At 36.0% G+C, this 24,254-nt stretch overlaps 2 protein-coding genes across 2 annotated transcripts in view; one reads left to right on the forward strand and one right to left on the reverse strand.

Moving 5' to 3' along the window:
* The window catches only part of LOC115998463, a 10,712-nt gene extending 3,066 nt beyond the window's left edge, over positions 1-7,646 (forward strand). Inside the window, exons 4-12 of the mRNA XM_031238047.1 lie at positions 399-573; positions 670-898; positions 1,696-1,835; positions 2,489-2,778; positions 2,865-3,068; positions 3,150-3,641; positions 4,974-5,633; positions 6,185-6,715; positions 7,086-7,646. Of these exons, the coding sequence (XP_031093907.1) occupies positions 399-573; positions 670-898; positions 1,696-1,835; positions 2,489-2,778; positions 2,865-3,068; positions 3,150-3,641; positions 4,974-5,633; positions 6,185-6,715; positions 7,086-7,310 (2,946 nt within the window). The 3' untranslated portion in view covers positions 7,311-7,646. The remainder of the gene's footprint in view (positions 1-398; positions 574-669; positions 899-1,695; positions 1,836-2,488; positions 2,779-2,864; positions 3,069-3,149; positions 3,642-4,973; positions 5,634-6,184; positions 6,716-7,085) is intronic.
* Positions 7,647-10,001: 2,355 nt separating this feature from the next.
* LOC116000075 lies at positions 10,002-10,652 on the reverse strand. Its single transcript, XM_031240092.1, has one exon. It carries the CDS (start codon positions 10,573-10,575, stop codon positions 10,204-10,206), a length of 372 nt encoding a protein of 123 aa, XP_031095952.1. The 5' UTR covers positions 10,576-10,652; the 3' UTR covers positions 10,002-10,203.
* Positions 10,653-24,254: the final 13,602 nt, after the last annotated feature.

Raw genomic sequence — 24,254 nt, forward strand, 5'->3', positions numbered from 1 at the left:
TTTTTTTTTTTTTTTTTTTTTTTTTTTTTTTTTTTTTTTTTTTTTTTTTTTTTTTTTTTTTTTTTTGGGGGGGGGGGGGGTCTTCTTTTATTTGCATAGGGCATACCATGTCTTTGGTAAGGGCAGATTGGTTGAAAAAATTGCAAGCCTGAAGATTCTGTTTGAAAAGACATGACATGCTTTTGTATAATCATTGTGGACGTATCGCTTGATGAAATGATCATGCACACTTCACTATTTTTCATGTTTGAATCTGAGCTTGTGTTCAGTTGCAAAACGCAATTATTATAGGGTTATGATTTTTGAGCAATGTGTTGATTTTTCTGGTTTACCTAAAACAGTGTTACTTGCTTTATTTATTTATTTATTATTTTAACTCAACTTTTTCTCTTTGTTAGGATGGCGAATCAGGATGGAGTAGCCTTCATCGAGCACTGCATTTTGGCCATCTTGCAGTTGCTAGTGTCCTTCTCCAGTCTAGTGCTTCTATCACTCTGGAAGACTTGAAATCTAGAACACCTATTGATCTGTTATCAGGACCTGTTGTGCAGGCTGTTGATAAAGATAGTTCATGTAGGTTATATAGTTTTTGCTTATAATTTTCAGTGGTTTTTTGCAGGTGAATACATTTAACTTTTTCTTTTTGTATGAACTCTTGTGTTTGTTTAGTGGCCACAGAAGTCTTTAGCTGGGGTAGTGGAGTGAATTATCAATTAGGAACTGGAAATGCTCACATTCAGAAGCTACCTTGCAAAGTTGACTCCCTTCATGGTTCAGTTGTTAAATTAGTCTCTGCAGCAAAGTTTCATAGTGTTGCAGTTACTTCGCGTGGAGAAGTCTATACTTGGGGATTTGGAAGGGGTGGCCGTCTTGGGCACCCTGACTTTGATATACACAGGTAAGTATGTGATAGGAATCCAACACAGGCCTTTATCTTTATCTGTATCAGCAAGCACCTTACTTTACTCCTATTCTGCACTATGTTTTTAAATTTCTGTCCTAGCTTGATTCTCATTTAATTACTTGGCTTTGAGAATAATGGAGCTTGACAGCCTGAGATGTGTAATTCTTCTTTCTCCACTCTCTCCATACACTAGTGTGTGAATAGGTTATTATCTTGTAAAGATGCATCACAGTGTGTGTTACAGATATTAAAGCATTATATGTTTCTTTATTGGCAATTATTGGCAATTATCATCATTTTCACTTGCTACATTCTAAACATTCCCACCTTCACATTTTCTTTGTGCATGATTGTGGAGTGTTAAGACATTATTCTCCTGCATTCAGGCCTGAGACATGTAATTCTTCTTTCATCTATCTCTCCATATATGAGAGTGTGAATAGGTTATATTCTTGCAAGGATGCATCACAGCATGTGTTAAAGCTTTATGTACTTATCAGCAATTATCATCATTTTCACTTGCTACATTCTGAACATTCCCACCTTCACATTTTCTTTGTGCATGATTGTGGAGTTTTAGACATTATTCTCTTGCATTCAGGCCTTACAGATCTCAGAGCATGATCTATGGGTTTTAAGCAATGTTCATTAGTGTTCTTGCTACATCAACAGTCATTCCTCCCCTTAAACTTCTTATTCAGTCTAAAACCATTGGGAAGATGAAGCACATCTTCCCTTTTTGAATATTGAACCTTTTACAAAATTTACAATGTCCTTTAATGTTTTTGCAGTGGTCAAGCTGCTGTCATTACCCCACGCCAAGTAATTTCTGGTTTAGGGGCACGCCGTGTTAAGGCAATTGCTGCAGCCAAGCATCACACCATTGTTGCAACAGAGGCTGGGGAGGTTTTTACATGGGGTTCAAATAGAGGTAAGGGTTTGCATTTATTGAATATTTATGGGATGATATTAGAATGCCTTTTGAAGTTCTCCCTTTATTTTTTATTTTCTATTTTTTATTTTTGCCTTGAGTTCATCTTTCTGGGGCCTTTGATGGGTAGGCGGGTAGCCATATGGTATACTGCTGGAACTATAAAGTATATACTTCCTTTGTCCCATGGTTGTCCACACTTCTCTTTCTATTGCATCCCAAAATGTTGTCCAGCTTCCTTAAGTAAACACCACACATGATTCTGCTTTCCTACATTACCCTTTCAATAAGACTCAAGATCAAAATGTTAAAAAGTACCTACTTTTATTATTATTTTTTTTTGGGAAAAAGAGGAAAAGTACATACTTTTCCACTACCATCTTTAAAATTTGTCTACAATAAATAGGACGACCATTTTTGGGGTGGAGGGAGTACTTCACATTATCTGCTGCTTTCTTCTTATTAATATTTACAGCAACCGATAACTGCAGTGGCTTAATAATAAAAACATAAACATAAAAGAAAAAGAAGAACTTGGGTGAATAAGTAAGAATGGAGCTGGATTTCTTACGGCTGTTAATGTATTCACAGCTTAGCCAGCTTTTATGGCAAGTTTAGTAACAGTGTTAACTCCTTTCAACAATACCATGCAGAGGGTCAACTTGGCTATACTTCTGTTGATACTCAACCCACACCTCGGAGAGTGAGCTCTTTAAAGTCGAGAGTTGTTGCTGTAGCTGCAGCAAACAAACACACTGCTGTAGTCACTGATTTGGGTGAAGTTTTTACATGGGGTTGCAATAAAGAGGGCCAGCTTGGTTATGGTACATCCAACTCAGCTTCTAACTATACTCCAAGAGTAGTTGAATATTTAAAGGGAAAAGTTTTCATTGAGGTTTCTGCAGCAAAGTATCACACCATTGTATTGGGATCTGATGGAGAGGTATGTTAAAACAAATATTTATTTCTTCTCCATGGTTGCTGTAATTTGCCCCTTGTTTCAGTGCAATTATGTATCATGAATGCCAGGTTTTCACTTGGGGGCACCGATTAGTTACTCCCAGACGTATTATTGTTGGCAGAAACGTAAAAAAAGTTGGGAGTACTACTATGAAGTTTCATCGTAAACATGTTGTAGCCATTGCTGCTGGAACAATGCATAGCATTGTGTTGATAGATGATGGTGCCTTGTTTTATTGGGTCTCGGCAGATCCTGATCTTCAGTGTCGGCAGGTGTGGTTTATACTAGACTTGATTTACTTTTGGAACTGGTGATTTTTTTTTTCTAAGAGATATCTTTAAATTTTCATGCAGTTATATTCATTCTGTGGGAGAGACCTAGTTAGTATCTCTGCTGGGAAGTATTGGACTGCTGCAGTTACTGTTACAGGTGATGTTTACATGTGGGATGGAAAGAAAGACAAAGACAAACCGCCCTCAGTGACTCGGTTACATGGGGTTAAAAAAGCAACTACTGTGTCTGTTGGAGAGACCCATCTATTGATTATAAGTTCTCTCTATCATCCTGTTTATCCATCTAATACTATGAATGATCCTTTAAAGCTCAAGTCACGAATAAAATGTGAAATAGATGAGCTTGATGAAGGCTTTATGTTTGATGATAGAGAGTCAAATGAAGTCTTGTCTACTGTGCATAAGGAGGATGAGAAAAATAAGTGTGTGCCAAGCTTAAAGAGTCTTTGTGAGAAATTGGCAGCAGAATATCTGGTGGAGCCACGAAGCGCTATCCAATTGCTGGAAATTGCAGACTCCCTAGAGGCAGATGATCTGAGGAAGCATTGTGAGGTATAATAGTGATTATTCTGTCATTTGTTTTTTCCTACCATCTGTTATGTTAAAAAAACTTTGGTGACTTAGAGGAGCTTTATATTTGGAAGTGCTTTTTATTATTATTATTATTATTATTATTATTATTATTGTTGTTGTTGTTGTTGTTGTTGTTGTTGAAATTGAGGGATTGAAAGACCTGGCATGTGGTAGTTAAGTGGAAGCTCAGTATGTGAGAAATCAAAGAAAGAAGAATATTAATTGTATTGATAATAATATATCTCTTACATTTTGAGAGGGATACACATGCATATATAGGAATATAATGGGCTAGGTTACAACTAGGGCTACACTAGAGTTTCTAGTTTCTATATTTCAACAGTTATTATTGGTGGTGGTGTTGTTATTATTATTATTTTTTATTTTCTACCCATTATTTTCACTTCTTTTGTGATTTAGAGAGACTATTTGAATGTGTGCCAGGGCTTAAAAGAGGAGGATATTGTATAATTGATTTGTTGGTTTAGAAAGGTTAATCATTGTTGACCTAAAACTTTTATGTAGTCAAGTGGCATATACTTCTTCATCTGGCCGAAAGTTATTGCTTCAAACTTAGCTAGGTTCTGCTTTCTGCTTTCTGCCAAAAACAATTTGTTGCTTTTTCTTGATTGGGGGCAGCCCTCTAGCAAACGCCCACACTTCAGGTGCACTCAAAGATTTGCATCAGTATCAAGATGAATGAGGAAATGACCTACTTCAGGAAGAAATTGAAATTAATGGATCTCACATTTAATGTTAAACTAGGCATGATTGTTAGTTATGTCACATCATTTTGATAGGCTTGTTTTCTATAGAATGTTTCCAGCCAAAGAATGATCTTTGTTTCTAGTTAATGCACGTAATGTATTTACTGCAACTTGATGCCTTGAATGAATGTCATGTTTCAACACCATAATTCTCCTTTTCATCATTCAGTAACTTCAAGGAAGATTGTTATTCCATGCTATAATTTGTGATTGTAGTTTAGTAAATGATGTATATATGGCCATAGATTGCAGGTGGTGGCTGAATTATGATTACCAGGGTGAACTAGGTTTTATTTATTTATTTATTATTTTTTTTCACAGATTTCTTTCAAAGCCATTGCCCTGACCAGTGCAATATTAGTTATAATTGTCTCATCTTGAATTTCAGAGTCAACACAGACAAACTCACATGTACATTTATGATATTACATAATTCAGGGCATCTACGGTATATGTTGGGCTGTGCCAATAAATACCATTGTTGCTCTAGGTGTTGGTTTATCATTGATACCTCTTATGTTATTCTGTGGGAAAATTGGTGCAGGATATTGCTATTCGCAACCTGGATTATATCCTTACAGTCTCAGGACAAGCATTTGCCAATATTTCATTGGATATCCTTGTCAGGCTAGAGAAATTATTAGACTTAAAGTCATCTGAACCATGGAGTTGTCGACGGCTTCCAACCCCCACAGCCCCATTCCCAGCCATAATGAACAGTGAAGAAGAGACTAGTGATAATGAATCTCTTAGAATGCGCGAGTATAGTAAGAAGAGAATAATTTCTAAAGAAGAGGGAGATAAACGATTAGACAACTTTCTGCAGTCTTATGATGCTAAGGAAGGCATTTCAAAGCAAGTCCGAGCTCTGAGGAAAAAGTTGCAGCAGATTGAGATGCTTGAAGAGAAGCAGTCCAAGGGGCAGACCCTTGATGCCCAGCAAATTGCAAAGCTTCAAACAAAGTCAGCTTTGGAACATTCACTTTCTGAGCTTGGTGTTCCTATTGAAACATTGCAAACAACCACATCCATCTCTGTCACTGGAAAACCAACTAAAGAGCTAGAGGCATCCAGAAGGCAGAGGAGAAAAAACAAACAGAAGCCTTCCCCGTTGGAGGTGAAACCCAGTAACTGTGAAATCATTGCTGAACCAAGTCCAGAAAGGGGTTGCTTGGCTGCTGACATTTCACAAGCCAATTACAAGGTCAGTTCTGAGAACTATTTTCGGTATAACCTGTCATGATCTGCAAACAAAAGAGAATACTATACCTTTACTTTTCTGCTTAGGTTTACACTACTCTTTTTGCCATTTATAGCTTTTGTGCACTTCTATTTTACATAGTTCACATTTGAAGAAAAAAAACAGAGGATCCCTTGCCACAGTTTAAATTTGAATTTTGAAGAAAAATGTAAGAGAAGCCAGGGATGTGAGATGAAATTTCCCTATGACTTGACGGGATTTTTTAAAAGCTTTATAGGCAGGCTTTTAGGGAATGGCATTCAAAAATTGAAAATAGAAAGCACCTTTAACTATTTTTTTTTTAATTATAGTGAAATGTTAGAGCCACTAATATTGCTTCTTTTGCTTAGTCTGAACTCCATGTATATAAAGATTGTCTCTGCTGCCATCCATGCTTACTATGGTGCTAGATGTTATGAATGCCATCAAACTTACTGTTGAATATGATGGTGGGTTACCATCTCTTCTCATTATTATTGTTATAGTTGTATTGATAGTTTTCATGCAACTGGTAGGAGGACAAGCATTTGGAGGGAGCAGCAAGTCCAGCAACAGACCAAGATGCAAATGAATCTCCTTTCTGTTTAAAGAAAGGCCTCAGTTGCTCCCCAAAAGGTACAAAAGCATCACCTGTAGTGAATAAGAAGAAAAACAGAAAAGGTGGGCTCTCTATGTTTTTGAGTGGTGCTCTTGATGATGTTCCTAAAGTTGAGGTTCCACCGCCAATATCGCCAAAAGTTGAAGGCCCTGCTTGGGGAGGTGCGAAGATTGCAAAAGGGTCTACATCTCTTCGTGAGATACAGAATGAACAGAGCAAAATAAAGCAAACAATACTAGTGAAAAGCCAAGACCATTTGGAAGAATTATCTGATGGCAGCAATAGTGGGAGAGTACAATTAAGTTCATATTTGTCATCTAGTCCAGTAGCTGTTGCATCTGCACGAACAACACAGGTGTCCGATGTGGAAAGGAACACTCCTCCCTGGGCTACCTCTGGGACCTCTCCTCTTTCTCGCCCATCTCTCAGGGACATCCAATTGCAGCAGGTATGCCAAAGATCCAACATTATGTGTGTGTTAGTCTCTACCAAAATTTGTCTTTGCTCAACAACACATCGTTAGAGACTTAAGAGTTACAGCTGAGAGACACCACATTCTTAGGGTTAGTATTAATGAAAGTCAAAGGAAACATTTGCATAAAAGATACTCAAGAGCAGCTATAATCATGCTAATATCTGAGGTGTTTCCCTGTTGGAAGTGTTGGATTCTATTTTTTGTTTCCAGAAGTTTATTTGTCTGCTGAAATCTTATTGCTGGGCATTAACATGTACAGCAATATTCATATATTTATACCAAAATCAGATAACATATCTAGTTACACCTTAATGGCTTAATGTGTATTTCTCCTTTCTTACAGGTGAGACACTACCATGGCCTATCTCAAAGCCCAAAGGCAAAAATTGCAGGATTCTCCCTTATGAGTGGACAGGGTTCGCCATCAGACTCCAGTGGCCTGAACCGCTGGTTCAAGCCAGAGGTTGAGATGCCTTCCTCTATCCGTTCAATTCAGATAGAGGAAAGGGCAATAAAAGACTTGAAGCGCTTCTATAGCAGTGTTAAGGTCGTTAAGAACCAGTCATAAGAACATCATAACCATGTGATGGTCTTTCTGTAGTTCCTAGGTTTCTTTTTAACCTTATGTGAGCATATCAAGATTTCCATGTAAATTTCTGTACAGACGGTCCAACTTGTGCTCCAGAAGGCAGTTCGATTTGACCATATAGGCAGAACTAGATTTTATTGCTTCATTCTTCTTCTTCCAACCCAATTTGACATGCATGAGATGGGATTTCATCTGCCTGTATTTATTTTCAATAAGGAGCCATTTCTGTACATAATTCTTTCTTGAATCCGCAGATTTAGTTATACTAAACTCTGCAAATTAATAAAAGATTCAACGGAGATAGATTAAACTTAACATGTATTTGCTATATGAACAGATTTGGGAACATTTGTTGCACGCTGCAAAGACTGATATCGCCTTTCATTTCAATTCTCTTATGTTTTTTTTTTTTTTTTTTTTTTTTTTTTTTTGGTTAAAAAAATTTCAATCTTTTTAAACGTATTTGAATATCAATCAGATGAAAATGCTGTTTTGTATTTTTAAATTTGGCATAAGAGGATATTCCAACTTTGGTTCTGGTGACTGTTGGTGGGAAGCCATTAGTATAGTTAATATCTGCTTAATGTATTTGCTTTTTTCTATATATAAGTCCACATCACAGTTCAGAATCATTCATTGAACAATGCAACATTAAATAATCACTATCTTAATTACCAATTTAATTCTATGCATCAAATAATACAATGTTAGGTTTTTTGAGTACTATTGACTCTGTTATAATGCAGTATCTATTCATAACTATTTTCTCAATCTACTGAAGCACAAAGAGTCAATATCGCCACCACTGAGTCTTGAACTCAAGTCAATATCGCCACCATTGAGTCTTAAACTCACCCCTTCCATATGGGAGTGCAATCGGGGCCACTAGACCATAAGGTCTTGGCACAATGTTAGATTAATATAAGATTTTTTTTCAAATGTACTTGCGGATTATGCGTAAGAATTCTAGAGGCAGAATTAGTAGGGATTAAGCTAGGATACTTTATACTTGAGGTATTAATAAAAAAACCACCTTAAATCCCTGATGGATGAAAAGAAGATTTGGGGGATTACAGAGCATCACCCGTCCATAATAAATACAAGGAAAATCAATGTTTTGATATCACAATTGTTTTGCAATTGTTAATTTAACCTTTTGGAATTGTTTAAAATTTTGTCAATAAAATGCCAGAAGGCACTATTTCATCACACAAACGTTACGACGTAACCAAAAATTGTCAAAAGCATCTCTTAAACGTGTGATCGAGAAGCAAATATACCTTCCGAACACATGCGAAAGTTTACTTTTCGACCTAGCCGAAAAAGCAAGTTCACTTCTTGGTTGCCCTTATTTGAGTGGATGTAATTGAGAAGAGCAAAAAACACCTCTTACAATGTGACTAAGAAGTAAATATACTTTCCGGTCACAGGCAAAAGTCGATTTTTCGACCTAACTCAGAAGTAAAATTCCTTATTAGAGCTTGCACTTCTCGAACGTAACTGAGTTGCCAGAAGCACCTCTAGCCCTTTGACCGTGACCGAGAAATAAACATACTTTTCATTCACAAGCGAGAGTCTGGGAAGTAAACTTACTTCGCAAGAACTCAAATAAGGACAACTAACGGTTTAACGACGGAATAGTACAAGATGAATTTAATTGATGAAATTTAAAATAATTCAAGAATTAAATTCATTTAAATTAAAAAGTAGGGAAAATGGCATTTTTAGTCCCTGAGTTATAGGGGTAGTGTAGACTCAGTCCCTAAGTTATGGCTGTATGCGAGTTTAGTCCCTCAGTTATTCACAAAGTGGCGAGTTTAGTCCCTGGACATTAAATTTGACGAAAAAATTAAAAAATATTCAAAATTTGAGGGGTAAAATAGGAAATTCACATTTTATTATTCTTCTTATATCAAAATCACTTTTACAACATTATTTTTTCACTTCTTAGCCTAATTATTTTTATTATTTTTCATTTTTAAAAGCATTTTAATAACTTTCAAATGACTTGTTAGGAACCTGACTCTCGTATAACACACTTAAAACTTAGCACAAATAAATAAATGCATTATCATTGTATTTAGGTGTATGAAACACACTATCCTAACAAGTTTTTATTTTTTTACTAAGCAACAAATGTAATAAAATTAAAACTTTTGAGATAGGATAGTGTGTAAAAAAATCTCAAAAGTTTTAATTTTATTACATTTGTTGCTTAGTAAAAAAATAAAAACTTGTTAGGATAGTGTGTTTCATACACCTAAATACAATGATAATGCATTTATTTATTTGTGCTAAGTTTTAAGTGTGTTATACGAGAGTCAGGTTCCTAACAAGTCATTTGAAAGTTATTAAAATGTTTTTAAAAATGAAAAATATTGAAAATAATTAGGCTAAGAAGTGAAAAAATAATGTTGTAAAAGTGGTTTTGATATAAGAAGAATAATAAAATGTGAATTTCCTATTTTACCCTTCAAATTTTGAATATTTTTTATTTTTTTTGGCAAATTTAATGTTCAGGGACTAAACTCGCCACTTTGTGAATAACTGAGGGACTAAACTCGCATACAGCCATAACTTAGGGACTGAGTCTACACTACCCCTATAACTTAGGGACTTAAGATGTCATTTTCCCTAAAAAGTAAGGACTAAATTACCGGTCGTAAACAATTGAGGATCAATTTCCTAAATATAATACGGAGTATATTCCAGCCCAAATATTTTTAGAAACAGAATACAGTTTCTCACGCCATAACGTATATTTATTACATAAGCACAATTTAAAAAGTTCATGCTTATACGATGGACGTCACGTGGAAACTATCTAAACATACAAGTTTACATTATAAAAGGGGGAAAAAAAGTTCAAACATCAACAAGGTGGATCGGTACCGGGAGTGGATATGTCGGTGAAATCGGAAGCGAGCCGCGAAGCGATCGCGGAGTGGTACATGACGTCATGAAACGACGAAGTCTCCGTCGTGAGACGCCGGAGCTGCTTCGCTTTCTCCTCTGTGAAAGCGCCGGGAGAGAACCGCGTTCTCGCCTGTTTCGGATCCGGATCCGGATCTGTTTTGCTCTCAACGGTCCTCAGGTAGTCTGGTTCGCCGGACAATCCGAAGAGCGGAGACCACCAGTTAGAGGAGCTACTGCTTTTCCTACTGCTTGCGTCAGTCTTCCGGTTGCCGGAGCCTGCACGGGCGGTCACTATTGGTGGACGTAACGGTAACATGCTCGTCGCCATATCTACTAACGCTATACGTATTAATTATCTGTGTATGTATTTGGATTTTGGAGAGAGAGAAAAGTTGGGGGTTTACTGGTTTAGATAGAAAAGTAGGGGTTTAACTGTTTAAGTCCCTAAATAGGGGGTAGCTTTGAGTTACTTATCGGGCCGGGTGATAAAAGATAAGATACCTCACGTGTTGATGAAACTTTCACGTGCGGTGTGGGCCCACGCTTGGCATTTTAAAAATGATAAATAAACTCTTAATACAAAAATGTTTATTATTTCAATCCAAATCACTGTTTAAACTTTAAAAGCGTACAATTGTATTTTGTGTAAAAGATATTGGTATCAATGATATCTTTATTTTTGTTAATTTTATTAGGCAGAAGAAAAATAAAAAAAATGTGAATTATTTTTTAAAATATTAATTAGTATATGTTGTATTAATGAAAATTTTGAAAATTGTAGATTATTGCATTTAAAGTATGTAACACCCCAATTTTCACATCTTAAATTTATTACAAAAATCACTAATAATATATTGCGGAAGCTTATACATCTAACCAAAAGAAAATGGGTGTTACCGCCACGCTTAGGTATCTTTCCTATACCCAAACGCTAAAGCTAAACTTACAACATCAAATAACAATCCAAAGTCTAACTTAATACATATGGAAATAATTAATACAACCGGGTATTTCTCAAAATACTAAAACTTCCAGGGTGTCTATTTTAGGATAGAGTAGATCTCAACCTCAACTTCCATCATATTCATGTTCACCTGCAAAAATCATTTTAATACAAAAACAAAGGGGTGTATATCCCAAAATTAGCATAAGCTAAGTAAGTTCAATTTCACCCCGTAAAATATAGGCTTGAGTTTTATCATTTATCTCATAATATACTTTTTCAAAAACAATATGTGGAGATATACTTTTTCAAAAATAACATATTTGTCAAGGAGAATTAAATACCAAGTGGAGAGAGTCTTTAAGCTCTCTACATAACCACCAATAGGCATCCTAAGCCAAACCAAAATCAAATTAGGAGATTCAATCCACACCAGTACTCAAATTTCATAATTCATAAACCAAATTGGGGGATTCAACCGACACCAATATCAATCAATTAATTTTTCATAATTATTACAATTCTAAAGGTAAGTTGTGAGATTTCCGGCTCACACCGGCACCAATATTATTATCCTCCAATGACCAAATATGTATATATATATAATTTCCAAAATATATCATTTCTTCATAATAAATATTTTTTTCAATAAAATATATAATTTCTCAAACCATATTTTTCTCCACAATAATTCATTCCATAATAATATATCATTCTTAATACATATATGTATATAACACCAAAATTCCAAGCCAAGCATTTACTCAACACACGGGTTTGACCCGTAAAAAAATCAATTTTCGACAATTCGAGAATCATACACATATTATGCAATGCACTTGTGATCACATGAACAGTATTATGTACATAATTTGTAAAACATATAATTTTGATATCATATCATATCATATCATATATCATCAAAATATACTTATATATATTGGGGCAAAATATATAATTTTAGTGAACATGAAATCTTACCCTTGAAGACCAAAACTCTCATCAACACTTAATGGGATTCTAGCCACTTGATAAGAAACTTGAGAGGCTAGATTTTCCTTCAAATCCTTTAAACACCAATAGCTAAATCCTCTCCTTTACTTGAAGACTTTGTGAAGAGAATTTGGCTATGGATTCTTGAGCTTCAAGGAATTGTGAAGAGAATTTGGCTATGGATTCTTGAGCTTCAAGGAAGAAGATGAAGACTAATACTCTCTCTCTCCTCTCTTTTTTTCCTCTCTAAATTTCGGCCAAGTGGGAAAAAAATGGGAGATCAAGCTTATATATTATCTCTTATAAAATAAGGATGAAAACATGTGGTATAGAAAGTGACACTTGTCACATTTTTGTGGTGGGGTAAGGGAAAATATCTTTGGTTAGACTGTTATGGGTTAAAACAGATATAGTTACGGTAGAAAAATTAGAGAATTATAAATGGGCCAAAAAAAATTGGGCTAAAGTTAGGTTTAGAACATTACGAAATAATCACATTTGGGCTTAGGGAATTAAGTCGTAAAATAAAAAAAATAAGTTGACCCAATGCCCATAACAAAATAGTTAGATTTATATAAAATAATAATAATAATCCCTTTTTGAAAATATTTATTAAAATAATATTGTTAGGAAAATACGGGGTATTATACTCTACCCCCCCTTAAAAAGAGTTTCGTTCTCGAAACTTTCTTCTCAACATCTAAGGTTTCAAGGTAGACCACCACTTAATTCCGATCCCTAAAATTATCAACTTAGGCTCTAATACTTTCTTATTTCCAACATCTCATAGCCTAAGCTCCCAAAGGTTCGAACAGCTCTGATACCAATCTGTAACACCCCAATTTTCACATCTTAAATTTATTACAAAATCACTAATAATATATTGCGGAAGCTTATACATCTAACCAAAATAAAATGGGTGTTATCGCCACGCTTAGGTATCTTTCCTATACCCAAACGCTAAGGTTAAACTTACAACATCAAATAACAATCCAAAGTCTAACTTAATACATATGGAAATAATTAATACAACCGGGTATTTCTCAAAATGCTAAAACTTTCAGGGTGTCTATTCTAGGATAGAGTAGATCTCAACCTCAACTTTCACACTATTCATGTTCACCTGCAAAAATCATTTTAACACAAAAACAAAGGGGTGTATATCCCAAAATTAGCATAAGCTAAGTAAGTTCAATTTCACCCCGTAAATATAGTCTTGGGTTTTTATCATTTATCTCATAATATACTTTTTCAAAAAAAATATGTGGAGATATACTTTTTCAAAAATAACATATTTGTCAAGGAGGATTAAATACCAAGTGGAGAGAGAGTCTTTAAGCTCTCTACATAACCACCAATAGGCATCCTAAGCCAAACCAAAATCAAATTGGGGGATTCAACCCACACCAATACTCAAATTTCATAATTCATAAACCAAATTGGGGGATTCAACCCACACCAATATCAATCAATTAATTTTTCATAATGATTACAATTCTAAAGGTAAGTTGTGAGATTTCCGGCTCACACCAGCACCAATATTATTATCCTCCAATGACCAAATATGTATATATATATAATTTCCAAAATATATCATTTCTTCATAATAAATATTTTTTTCAATTAAATATATAATTTCTCAAACCATATTTTTCTCCAGAGTTTTTTCCCAAAATGGTCCCTCGACTATTGCTCATTCTCAATTTTGCATTTCGACTTTCAATTGCACCTAATGTGGTCCCTCGGCTTTCAAAAACTCACCCAATTTGGTCCTCCGTTACATATTCCGTCAAATCAGTGTCAAAATGGAGGGTATTTTCGTCCATTTACCTATTGTTAGCTTAATAAACATTGAGAAATAGTTGAGGGACCATTTTGAGAATAGTCAAGGGACCATTTTGGGAAAAACTATTTTATTTATTTCGTTTTTGTTTATTTTCATTTTTAGACTCTATAAAATTAGAATTTCTATACATTTTTTTCTTACAAATATAAATAGTTAAAATCGCGCAATCCAACCTCAAAATTTTTAACTTTCTTTATAGACTTTTCCTCTCTAAATATACAATCTATTCTTATGAAGTTTTACAATAAGTTCCGTAAATTTCATAAATACTCATATACTTCTATTTTTTTTTTTATGTTCATAGACAATCAATCACTATGTATCACATTAAATATTACTTTTACGATTGAAAATAATATTTTTTTTTTCAAGCGTAGACACCCAAAGAGTGTAAAATTTAGGAAAAATATTGGACCGAAAGGTAAATTTTTCTAGTAAACTTCTCAGGTGAGTCGAAAAGTAAAATCTCGTCAATGTTTCCTGCAATATTTTATGTATTTGATTTCGAAGTAATTATTAAATTTTATATTAATTTACATTATTTAAGATATTGTATGACATATTTTATATGTTTTCCTCTTCTTATTTTTTTTAATTAATTATTAATTATTAAGGAAAACATAATTTATTTTGTAATGTGGACACATTATTTTTAATAATTTTGATTTAATTAAATTATACCTTAATTATAAAAATCCTACCTAATAATTTTGGTATATTACACGGGACACAATAATTATTATAAATAATGTTTAATAATTGTCAATTTGTATTCAACAATAAAATTTATAGTTAATTTTTAAGTCAATCATAAAATCTTTTGTGCTGTGGGCACATTATTTTTAATTATTTGAGTTTAATAATATTATATCTTATTTATAAAAAAATCCAAAATAATATATATAGTACTACATATGTGACTAAGAAGTGTTTTAATCGGTGCTTAAAAAATGAGTATTTATAAAATTTACGAAACTTATTGTAAATCGGCATATGAATAGTTTGTATATTTAGATAGAGGGAAAAAGTCTGTAAAAAAGTTAAAAAATTTTAGGATGGATTGCACGATTTTAACTATTTATACTTGTAAGAAAAAAATGTATAGAAATTCTAATTTTATAGAGTCTAAAAAATGAAAATAAACAAAAATGAAATAAATAAAATAGTTTTTTTCCAAAATGGTCCCTTGACTATTCTCAAAATGGTCCTTCAACTATTTCTTAATGTTTATTAGGCTAACAATAGGTAAATGGACGAAAATGCCCTCCATTTTAACACTAATTTGACGGAATATGTAACGGAGGACCAAATTGGGTGTGTTTTTGGAAGTCGAGGGACCACATTAGGTGCAATTGAAAGTCGAAATGCAAAATTGAGAATGAGCAATAGTCGAGGGACCATTTCGGGAAAAAACTCTTTTCTCCACAATAATTCATTCCATAATAATATATCATTCTTAATACATATATGTATATAACACCAAAATTCCAAGCCAAGCATTTACTCAACACACGGGTTTGACCCGTAAAAAAATCAATTTTCGACAATTCGAGAATCATACACATATTATGCAATGCACTTGTGATCACATGAACATTATTATGCACATAATTCGTAAAACATATAATTTTGATATCATATCATATCATATATCATCAAAATATACTTATATATATTGGGGCAAAATATATAATTTTAGTGAACATGAAATCTTACCCTTGAAGACCAAAACTCTCATCAATACTTAATGGGATTCTAGCCACTTGATAAGAAACTTAAGAGGCTAGATTTTCCTTCAAATCCTTTAAACACCAATAGCTAAATCCTCTCCTTTACTTGAAGACTTTGTGAAGAGAATTTGGCTATGGATTCTTAAGCTTCAAGGAAGAAGATGAAGACTAATACTCTCTCTCTCCTCTCTTTTTTTCCTCTCTAAATTTCGGCCAAGTGGGAAAAAAATGAGAGATCAAGCTTATATATTATCTCTTATAAGATAAGGATGAAAACATGTGGTATAGAAAGTGACACTTGTCACATTTTTGTGGTGGGTAAGGGAAAATATCTTTGGTTAGACTATTATGGGTTAAAACAGATATAATTACGGTAGAAAAATTAGAGAATTAAAAATGCGCCAAAAAAAATTGGGCTAAAGTTAGGTTTAGAACATTACGAAATAATCACATTTGGGCTTAGGGATTTCAGTAGTAAAATAAAAAAAATAAGTTGACTCAATGCCCATAACAAAATCGTTAGATTTATATAAAATAATAATAATAATCCCTTTTTGAAAATATTTATTAAAATAATAATGTTAGGAAAATATCCCTTTTTGAAAATATTTATTAAAATAATAATGTTAGGAAAATACGAGGTATTACAAAGTATCCCACAATATTTAGTAGCAAAAGTAAAGGCTATACCGAATAAAGTCGGATACAAAAATCAATCGGTGAATCTAAACGATGTGGTCAACTAAATCTAGAACTATCCCTGAATAGTTTTTGTTACTCACAAAAACAGAGCAAAATGATAAATCAATCAAGTAGGTAATCAAACACATACAGTTTGTTAACCTAGTTTAGAAAGACAGTCAGTATCCTACGACGGGGGACAATTGCAAACTCAGATTATTCAACTCACATTAATGACAAATAGTGAACTGTAAAAGGCGAAAAGGGGCAGAATCACATGCTACAAAATTTGGCAAAATTTACTTAGCTAAATTGTGCATGGTGTTCTTCGATGAGTTGGCCATAGATGATCTCCAATCCGAGCTTAATGAGGCCTCCCCTCAATTGCGACTTATTTCTTCCCATTTAATCCCAAAATGATGAAATTTGCATTAAATAGGAGAGAGAAGCATTAAATGCACGTTAAGTCTGATTTGTCAATGTGTTAGAGACGTGTCCAAGAGGGAGCCGTTTTCCCGCTTGATCTGAAACGTAAATAAAGTAAGGATAAATGTTACCAGTTATTCGGCAAGTTTTTCCGTTGCCACGTTCCCCTATTTTTTGAATTTCGCAATTTCAGCTTTTCCGTTATTGTGATTATTTGAATTCTCCAACCATTCGACCAATACTTAATAACTATTCAGACTCCTTAGCCATTCGAAACTCTTAACCATTTGTTCATTCAGTCATCTTAACTATTCGATCCTTGATTAACCATTTTGTCATAATTAAATATGCATTCGACCATTCTTTAAAGTCTGCTCGACTAACTTATCTGTTCGAACTAATGACTATTCGACCCTTTCAACGTTTTGAACCCTTTTTAAATCATTCAAATTCTCACCATTAGCTCTTGACAATTCGAATCATCATTCGAAGGTACTACTTAACCTCTCAAGTCTTCAAACCTTTGTGAATTGTGACTTCAACTCATCGCAATCATGCTTAACTCACGTCTTAACGATGAAAACCTGCTTTCACTTAGAGGCTTTGTCAAAGTGTCTGCAAGCTGGTTATCTGTGTTGACATATTCAAGCACAATGTCCTTCTTCTCAACATGATCACGGATAAAATGATAGTTAATATCAATGTGCTTTGAGTATAGCACTGAGTTATGACCCTCCCTTATCCATAATACTTGAGCGCCCATTTTATTGGGAAGGTATTGACCCAAGCGGGGCGTCCATTTTTATTGTCAAGGAAAGAAGGAAGCTTGAAGCAATAAAGCAAGTACTGTGAGAGGGTTCAAACCCAAGACTTTCAACATAACAACACAAGTTCTTAACCACTAAACCGCATAAGATCTTATGAATCAAAGGGTGGGAAGCTCCACTTATGCATGGGGATGCACTGGAAGCAAAGTAGTGGGGTGACACGTATGTGGCTAATATTAAAGGCAACCCGATGCCGTCCATTTGTCAACGATCCGTGAATCCTACAACTATATAAATAGCCACCCTTCCCGCCACTTTAAAGGCTTCCCTTAGCTCACCAAGTTCTTTCTGGTCCACTGGTTTGAGTCTTTTCCCTCCTGCTGGTACGCCAGGGTTCGAGTCCTGTTGGTAACATATTTAGTTCTGTTTTATTTATTAGTTCCCTAGCTTACTTATTTATTTATTCTTTGGGCCGTCGTTTTGGGCCAATATCTCGTGCTTTGTACGTACTATTTTCGGCCTAGTGTCCTGGGTAATAATACTACTATTTTCATACCCCCGTTCTGTACCTCTATACTCGGTTTATGGTGGATCCGGTCCCAATAAAACCATCATTGGCGCTGTTTGTAGGGAACGCTACAAAAAGCATATGTTCCTAGTTTCTACCTGTTGTTGGCAACATGGAAGAGTCATCACTCTTGAATACTCTAGCTAGGAAGATGGTTTTTAAGCAAACTTCGGTTTTACCATTCGACCTGGGAGTGTTTCAAGAAGTAGGGTGATAAGCACCAAGAATAGCACTTAAAAAGGGTCTTAATTGAATTAAAAGTGCAACGTTTTGACATCTGATTATAACAATTGCATGCATTTTAGCTCAGATGTGATCTAAATCTTCTAACATCATTCCTATGAAGAGTTTTGAGGTATTTCACAGATCGGAGAGGGATTTGAGGCTAAAAAGGAGCAAAAGACAAACAAACCGCAATGCAGTATCGTCCCACGCAGCCTCACACGCGTGTGGCTGGGCATGGAATCTTTCCAGTAACCTCCCACGCCCACCACCACACGTGGAAGCATGCGTGGTCGGGCCAAGGGCCATTTTGAGAAATTTGTTCCCTTTTGTCACCCATATAAATCCCTCTTGCCCTAAACCAAGAGAACAATCAGAAAAATCATAGAATAGAGTAGAATAGATCTAGAGGGGTTTCTCCCCTCTTGGGGGAAAATTCCTTTCTCTTATAGTTTAGATTAGATCCAAGGGCAAGATTGAAGATAGGGATTTCAAGATCAAGATTGTAAAGATCCCCTTTCTAAGAGTGGTAACTATTCTCTCCAATTTCTAATTCAATACTTGTTTCTTTGAGATTTCCTTTCTTTTTCTTGTTTCTTTAGCATGATAGAGTAGATTAGATAGGGGATTGGTGGCCCCAAGGTTAATCTATGTGGATGTTTAATATTATTGCTTTGAATTGTGAGTTGCTTTGTTGTTGGATGATGAACTTATGTGGATGATGTTCTTCAAGCTTTGTGCCTTTTGTGGCCACATTAGGTAGCAAACCCAAAGGAAGTGAGTGTGTGCGCGATAGCGGCCACTCACGAGTCTAACTCACCCACATCTCCGCTCTTAGTCCGAAAGGACAAGATCCGAGAGGAGTGGTAGACAAAGTGTTCGATGAAATGCCCCAACCGAATGAGGATGTGAGAGTCCAAAGTGTGACGCCACTTGGTGATGTGCCGCGAACTCCCTAGTCTATTCCACATCTCGCACTCGCAAACCCATCCAAAGATAGACCACATAGAGAAACCTAAAGCCCCAATCTCCACTTTACTTTTCTTTTATTTATTTTACTCTACCACTACCAACCTTTCAAACTTCCCTACAAATGACATCCATCCTTAGCAAGTCCCGCAACTCTTTTCCTTCAACCTCTTAGATGACAACACACCTATTCGGTTCCCATTCGCCATCCTTGAGAGACACGACACTCGGGGAGTCTTGACTCTTCGTTTTACCACCTACACATCCACTCACCACCATACACACAACATCAAAATGGCGCCGTTGCCAGGGATGGCAAACGGTTCTTGAATTGTGTTGACATCTTCGAAGTAGAATTTTAAGAGTTCTTGAATTGCTTTCTTTTTGTTTGCTTTATTTTCTTGTTTTTGATACTTGATTAAGTGAGCTTATTTATCTTGAATATATCTTGTGCTCACTTGCAACTACTTTTAGTTGCGATATATTTGTTGTTTGTTAAGCTTGCGCAGGAAATTTTCTACAATCAATCCATCGAAGCTTACAATGAGTGCTTATCCGTATCCCCATGGTTACCCATACCATGGAAGACCCTACACAAGAAACATTCCACCTCAAACCTATGAACCACACCCACAATACTATCCTAATCATTATGTGTACCCACCACATACATACCCACCTTACCCAAACACTTTCACTTATCATACCTACGAGCCATATCCTTATGCTACATCCTCTATGCTTAATTATGAGAGAATTGAGAAACCTACATACCAACATAGAGAGGAATCCCTTAGTTCAATAGCGGAGAATATTAACAATAGACTTATTCAAGTCATGAAGGAAATTGACCCAAGTTGTGAACTGGCATTAAAGGCCACAATTCCTTCAACCGTTAAACCTCTGATTCCTTATAACTCTCCATTAAACCATCAACCTGAGAGACATTGGTATTCTCATTCTCGCACCAATCTTAGCTATTCACCCCCACCACAACAAAGTGATAGATATATCAATGAAACACCACCTTTTGTTCAAAATTTCACCCAACCTATACCATCTTATGAGTACCTTCCACCTGCCAATGATGAAATCCAGATCTTGAAGGATAAAGTAGAAATGTTCATACAAATGGCCAAGGAAGATACCATCAATCTACGAAATGAAATTAGAAGTGAAATGAAGAAAAATCTTGTCGCTCTTCGTGAGGAAGGACTTCCACTGGATGAAATCGAGACCAAAATGCTATCAATGTCGGAGGAACTTATGAGGAGACTGCTACCCATGGTTGACAATCCCATCACAAATGACCACCCGACAATGGAAACCAACCGGTGAGAGAATGACAAGATGGAAAGGATGATTGATGATGGAGAGGTGAGTGTCCAAGAATGCACAGAACTTGAGACCCCAGTACTGCAAGAAGTTTCGACTCTTGAGTTGAACACTCAACAAGGGGGAGGGGCTGAGAGTGAAGACGAGGATAATATCGAAATAGTGTGGGAAGACGAAAACCCCGCACAAGGTAAAACTCTCACTCCAACTCTAATTAAAAGTTCTTATGATGTTGTGAGGATGACTCCTTTACGGTTTATAATGATAATTTTGATAAACGTGACAAAGTTCCTTTTTGCTCATGGGAGTGTGATTCCTTACAACTATGTGATGATACTTTGGGGAGTGAGGATGATATTATATCTTTTTATTCTTGTGAAAGTGAGTTCTACGAGTTTGATAAATCGGGAGAAGGTGTAAGCACTTCACAAGAGACGTATAGGAGTGAGTGTGTTCACTGGGAAGATTTTAAGGACAACTTTTTGAGGGAAGGAATTTATAACAAGAAGGGAGAAGAGAGGCTTACTATCCTTAAACAGCTTAGGGTAGTACCCTATGCTTATTTGTCTTTAGAATGTGTTTTCCCCTTCTTTGCCTTTGAATTCAAGGATGTTACCCGCCTTGGGACATTCCTTGAAGCTAAAGTTCATGGGACGCTTGGTCGGGTCCCAAAATCTGTATGCCTTGAAAGATAGGCCACATTACGTCTGGCCAGGAGACGTAAAACCATGGCGCACTTGGGAGGCAGTCCCAATGTTATCTTACATTTTCTTTCAGTTTTTCTTATTATCTGTAGTATACCTTTCTTTATCTTTATTTCAATAATGTTTTTATAACCTCGGTTAAGCTAACAAGTACAGATCATAAGCCCGAGAGTTACAAATTGCCCGCAATCGATCGACAAACATCATCATTAGCAAAGGGAGGAAGGGAAACCAAGGTAAATTCTGCACAAATAGCCTTCCATGCCTACCACCACGCGTGTAGGCAGGCGTGGAAAAATCCCAGTAAGCTGCCACGCCACTCACATGCGTGTGAGCAGGCGTGGGAATAAACCAGAGAGCTCCCACGCCCACCACCACGCGTGGTAGCGTGCATGGACGGGCACCAGACTTTTCGCGGACTTTTCGCGCGAAGTGGTTTAAAACCCTTTCCTTGCTTCATTTCTTCACCACCACGAGCAAAAACTCCTTCAAGCTGAAAATATACACTTTCTAAGCATTTCCTCCCAAGTTTCTCAACTTTTCTTAAGGATCCTAAGTCATTTCCAAGGTAAGAACACATTCTCTTTTGTTATTTACTTGTTTAATGAAGAACTTGTTCTCTTTGAAGCATATCTCCATGGGTTTTTCTTGTTTGAGATTTTTCTTGAGATATATTATTATGGGATGACTTAGTAGACTTGTAATAGGCCTACATTGCTTCTATGCACTGGAAATTTCATGTTTTACTATCTCTTTGTGACTAGATCTTGAAATTGCTTGATTTGGATATTCTCTTGTTATGATGAGATCCTTGTTGTTATAATGAGCATGGTGGGCAAAGTTTGCAAATTTCCTACTCTATAGGCACTACATTGCTATATTCCACTAGCTATTTGGTCCAATTTTAACTTTCATGTTGCTTCTATTTTTCAACCTTGAGCTAGTCTAGAAGAAGAAGATGAAGTTGACCATATGTTGACCTTTTGGCTATGAAATGAGTATGAAATAGAATGAGCTAGTCCTTGCATGTATATATAATTGTTGATAAATATCAAAAATGATGATTGCATGCAATGAGTTCTTATGTTCTTTTCTCTAAAATGTGCAATGTTGTTCATATTCAATGTTTAAAGAGGAAAATGTTTTTCCTTGTATTGTGCTTTGCTTGTCAATGTTATAGGAAAAATGTCTTCTCCACATGACTTTGCACAACAAATAGCTAGAATTCTCCAAAAGGGAAAGACTCTTGTGGAAGACAACAGTGCTATAAACGCAAATACTCGCTATATTGAAGTACCAACTGGAAATCAAATCTTACTGATGACACCAACCATGCTGGGTTGGTACAGACAACTGTTGAATTTCCCGATTGTGCAATGGAAATATGTCGACTTGACAGTGTTGGAGGATTATGAATGCAAGTATGGACTAGAGAGGTTAATCGCTGAGCCTTATTGGAACAACTTGTTGAGCTGGAGGCAGGATACTTTCATTCCTCTAGTCCACGAGTTTATTGCAAGCTTAAATGCTGAAGGAGTGGCTGGAGATCTCTACCGCCCGACCATTAAGTTTCGACTCTTCAACCAAGATTATCACATATCGGCCAACCGCTTGGGTGCTCTCCTAGGATTCTACGAGGAGGATGACCAGTCAAAGCACTGGTATCGGAGATTAAGGCATGATTTTGGAGATAGGGACATTCCAAGGAAGTATTGGTCGATGATCACGAGACAGGGAGTCGAATGGGTTGGGTCAAGGGTAAGAGTTTCTCAGATCGTAAGAAAGGACTTACGAGTCTTATGGAAGATCATTGCTCATTCATGGGAAGGCAGGCCGGAGACCTATGATCGACTCTCAAAGGCGGAGCTGTTTATGCTATGGAGCATGGACACAGGGCACTCGGTGAATATGAGCTGTATTTGTAAAAACTTGCTTGTTGCACAATAGCAAGAGCCGGCTAGGGCAATCTTCGTAGGTCCTTTGGTGACGAGACTGTGTGTCTCTTTAGGCCATGAAATGAAGATTCATTGGTTTGAACACAGGCTTCAAGGAGCACAGATTGTTCCTTTATCTCCCGAAGACGTCGCAAAACTCAACTTAAAGACATTTGGTGCGAACAAGGGAAGATGATGAGATGGCGGAAGATCATGCTAACACGCCAATGACATCTCCAGGGTTCATGCCCTCGCCAATGTCATTCCTTTCCCCATCCTCAAATGAGCTGTACTCGCCTGTGGACTCTTCGATGTATTCTCCACCACCCCGAGAGCCTGGACCGTCCATGCCTCCACCACAAGCCAAAGAGCAAGCTTCCAACCCTGCAAGCTACAACATTCCAAGCTGGTTTACCCCAGTCACTGATTGGAGATCCCTCCAGAATTTTCAATATCAATTACACCTAGAGCAGATTAGGAAACTGGACGAAATTGCAAGGGAGATTAAGGAGATCAAGAGAGCGTGAAGAGAGGAAGGCATTGAAGAGAAGAAAAGAAAAATTGATGATGTTGACTTGTGACTTGATAACTCAAAACAATGATTGTGGACAATCTTTTTTCTTTCATTTTTGTTTATATTTTTAGCCATATTTCTGTTTATGTTTTATCTTGCACGTTTCGTCTAGCCAAAGACGTTAAACGTGGTGCTTATGGGAGGCAACCCACAAATAAGGAGAAGAAGATACCACTCTACCATCACCAAAGAAAAATCAATCTTGAAAGGTATAATTTCAATTCTTCATTTATTTTCTTACCTTTACTCTGACTAGATTTTGAAGGGCAAGCCTAGATTGCAAAAATTTTTGATAAGGGATGCGCATTGTAAGTA

This window comes from Ipomoea triloba, chromosome 12, assembly GCF_003576645.1.
Source record: "Ipomoea triloba cultivar NCNSP0323 chromosome 12, ASM357664v1".
NCBI lineage: Eukaryota > Viridiplantae > Streptophyta > Magnoliopsida > Solanales > Convolvulaceae > Ipomoea > Ipomoea triloba.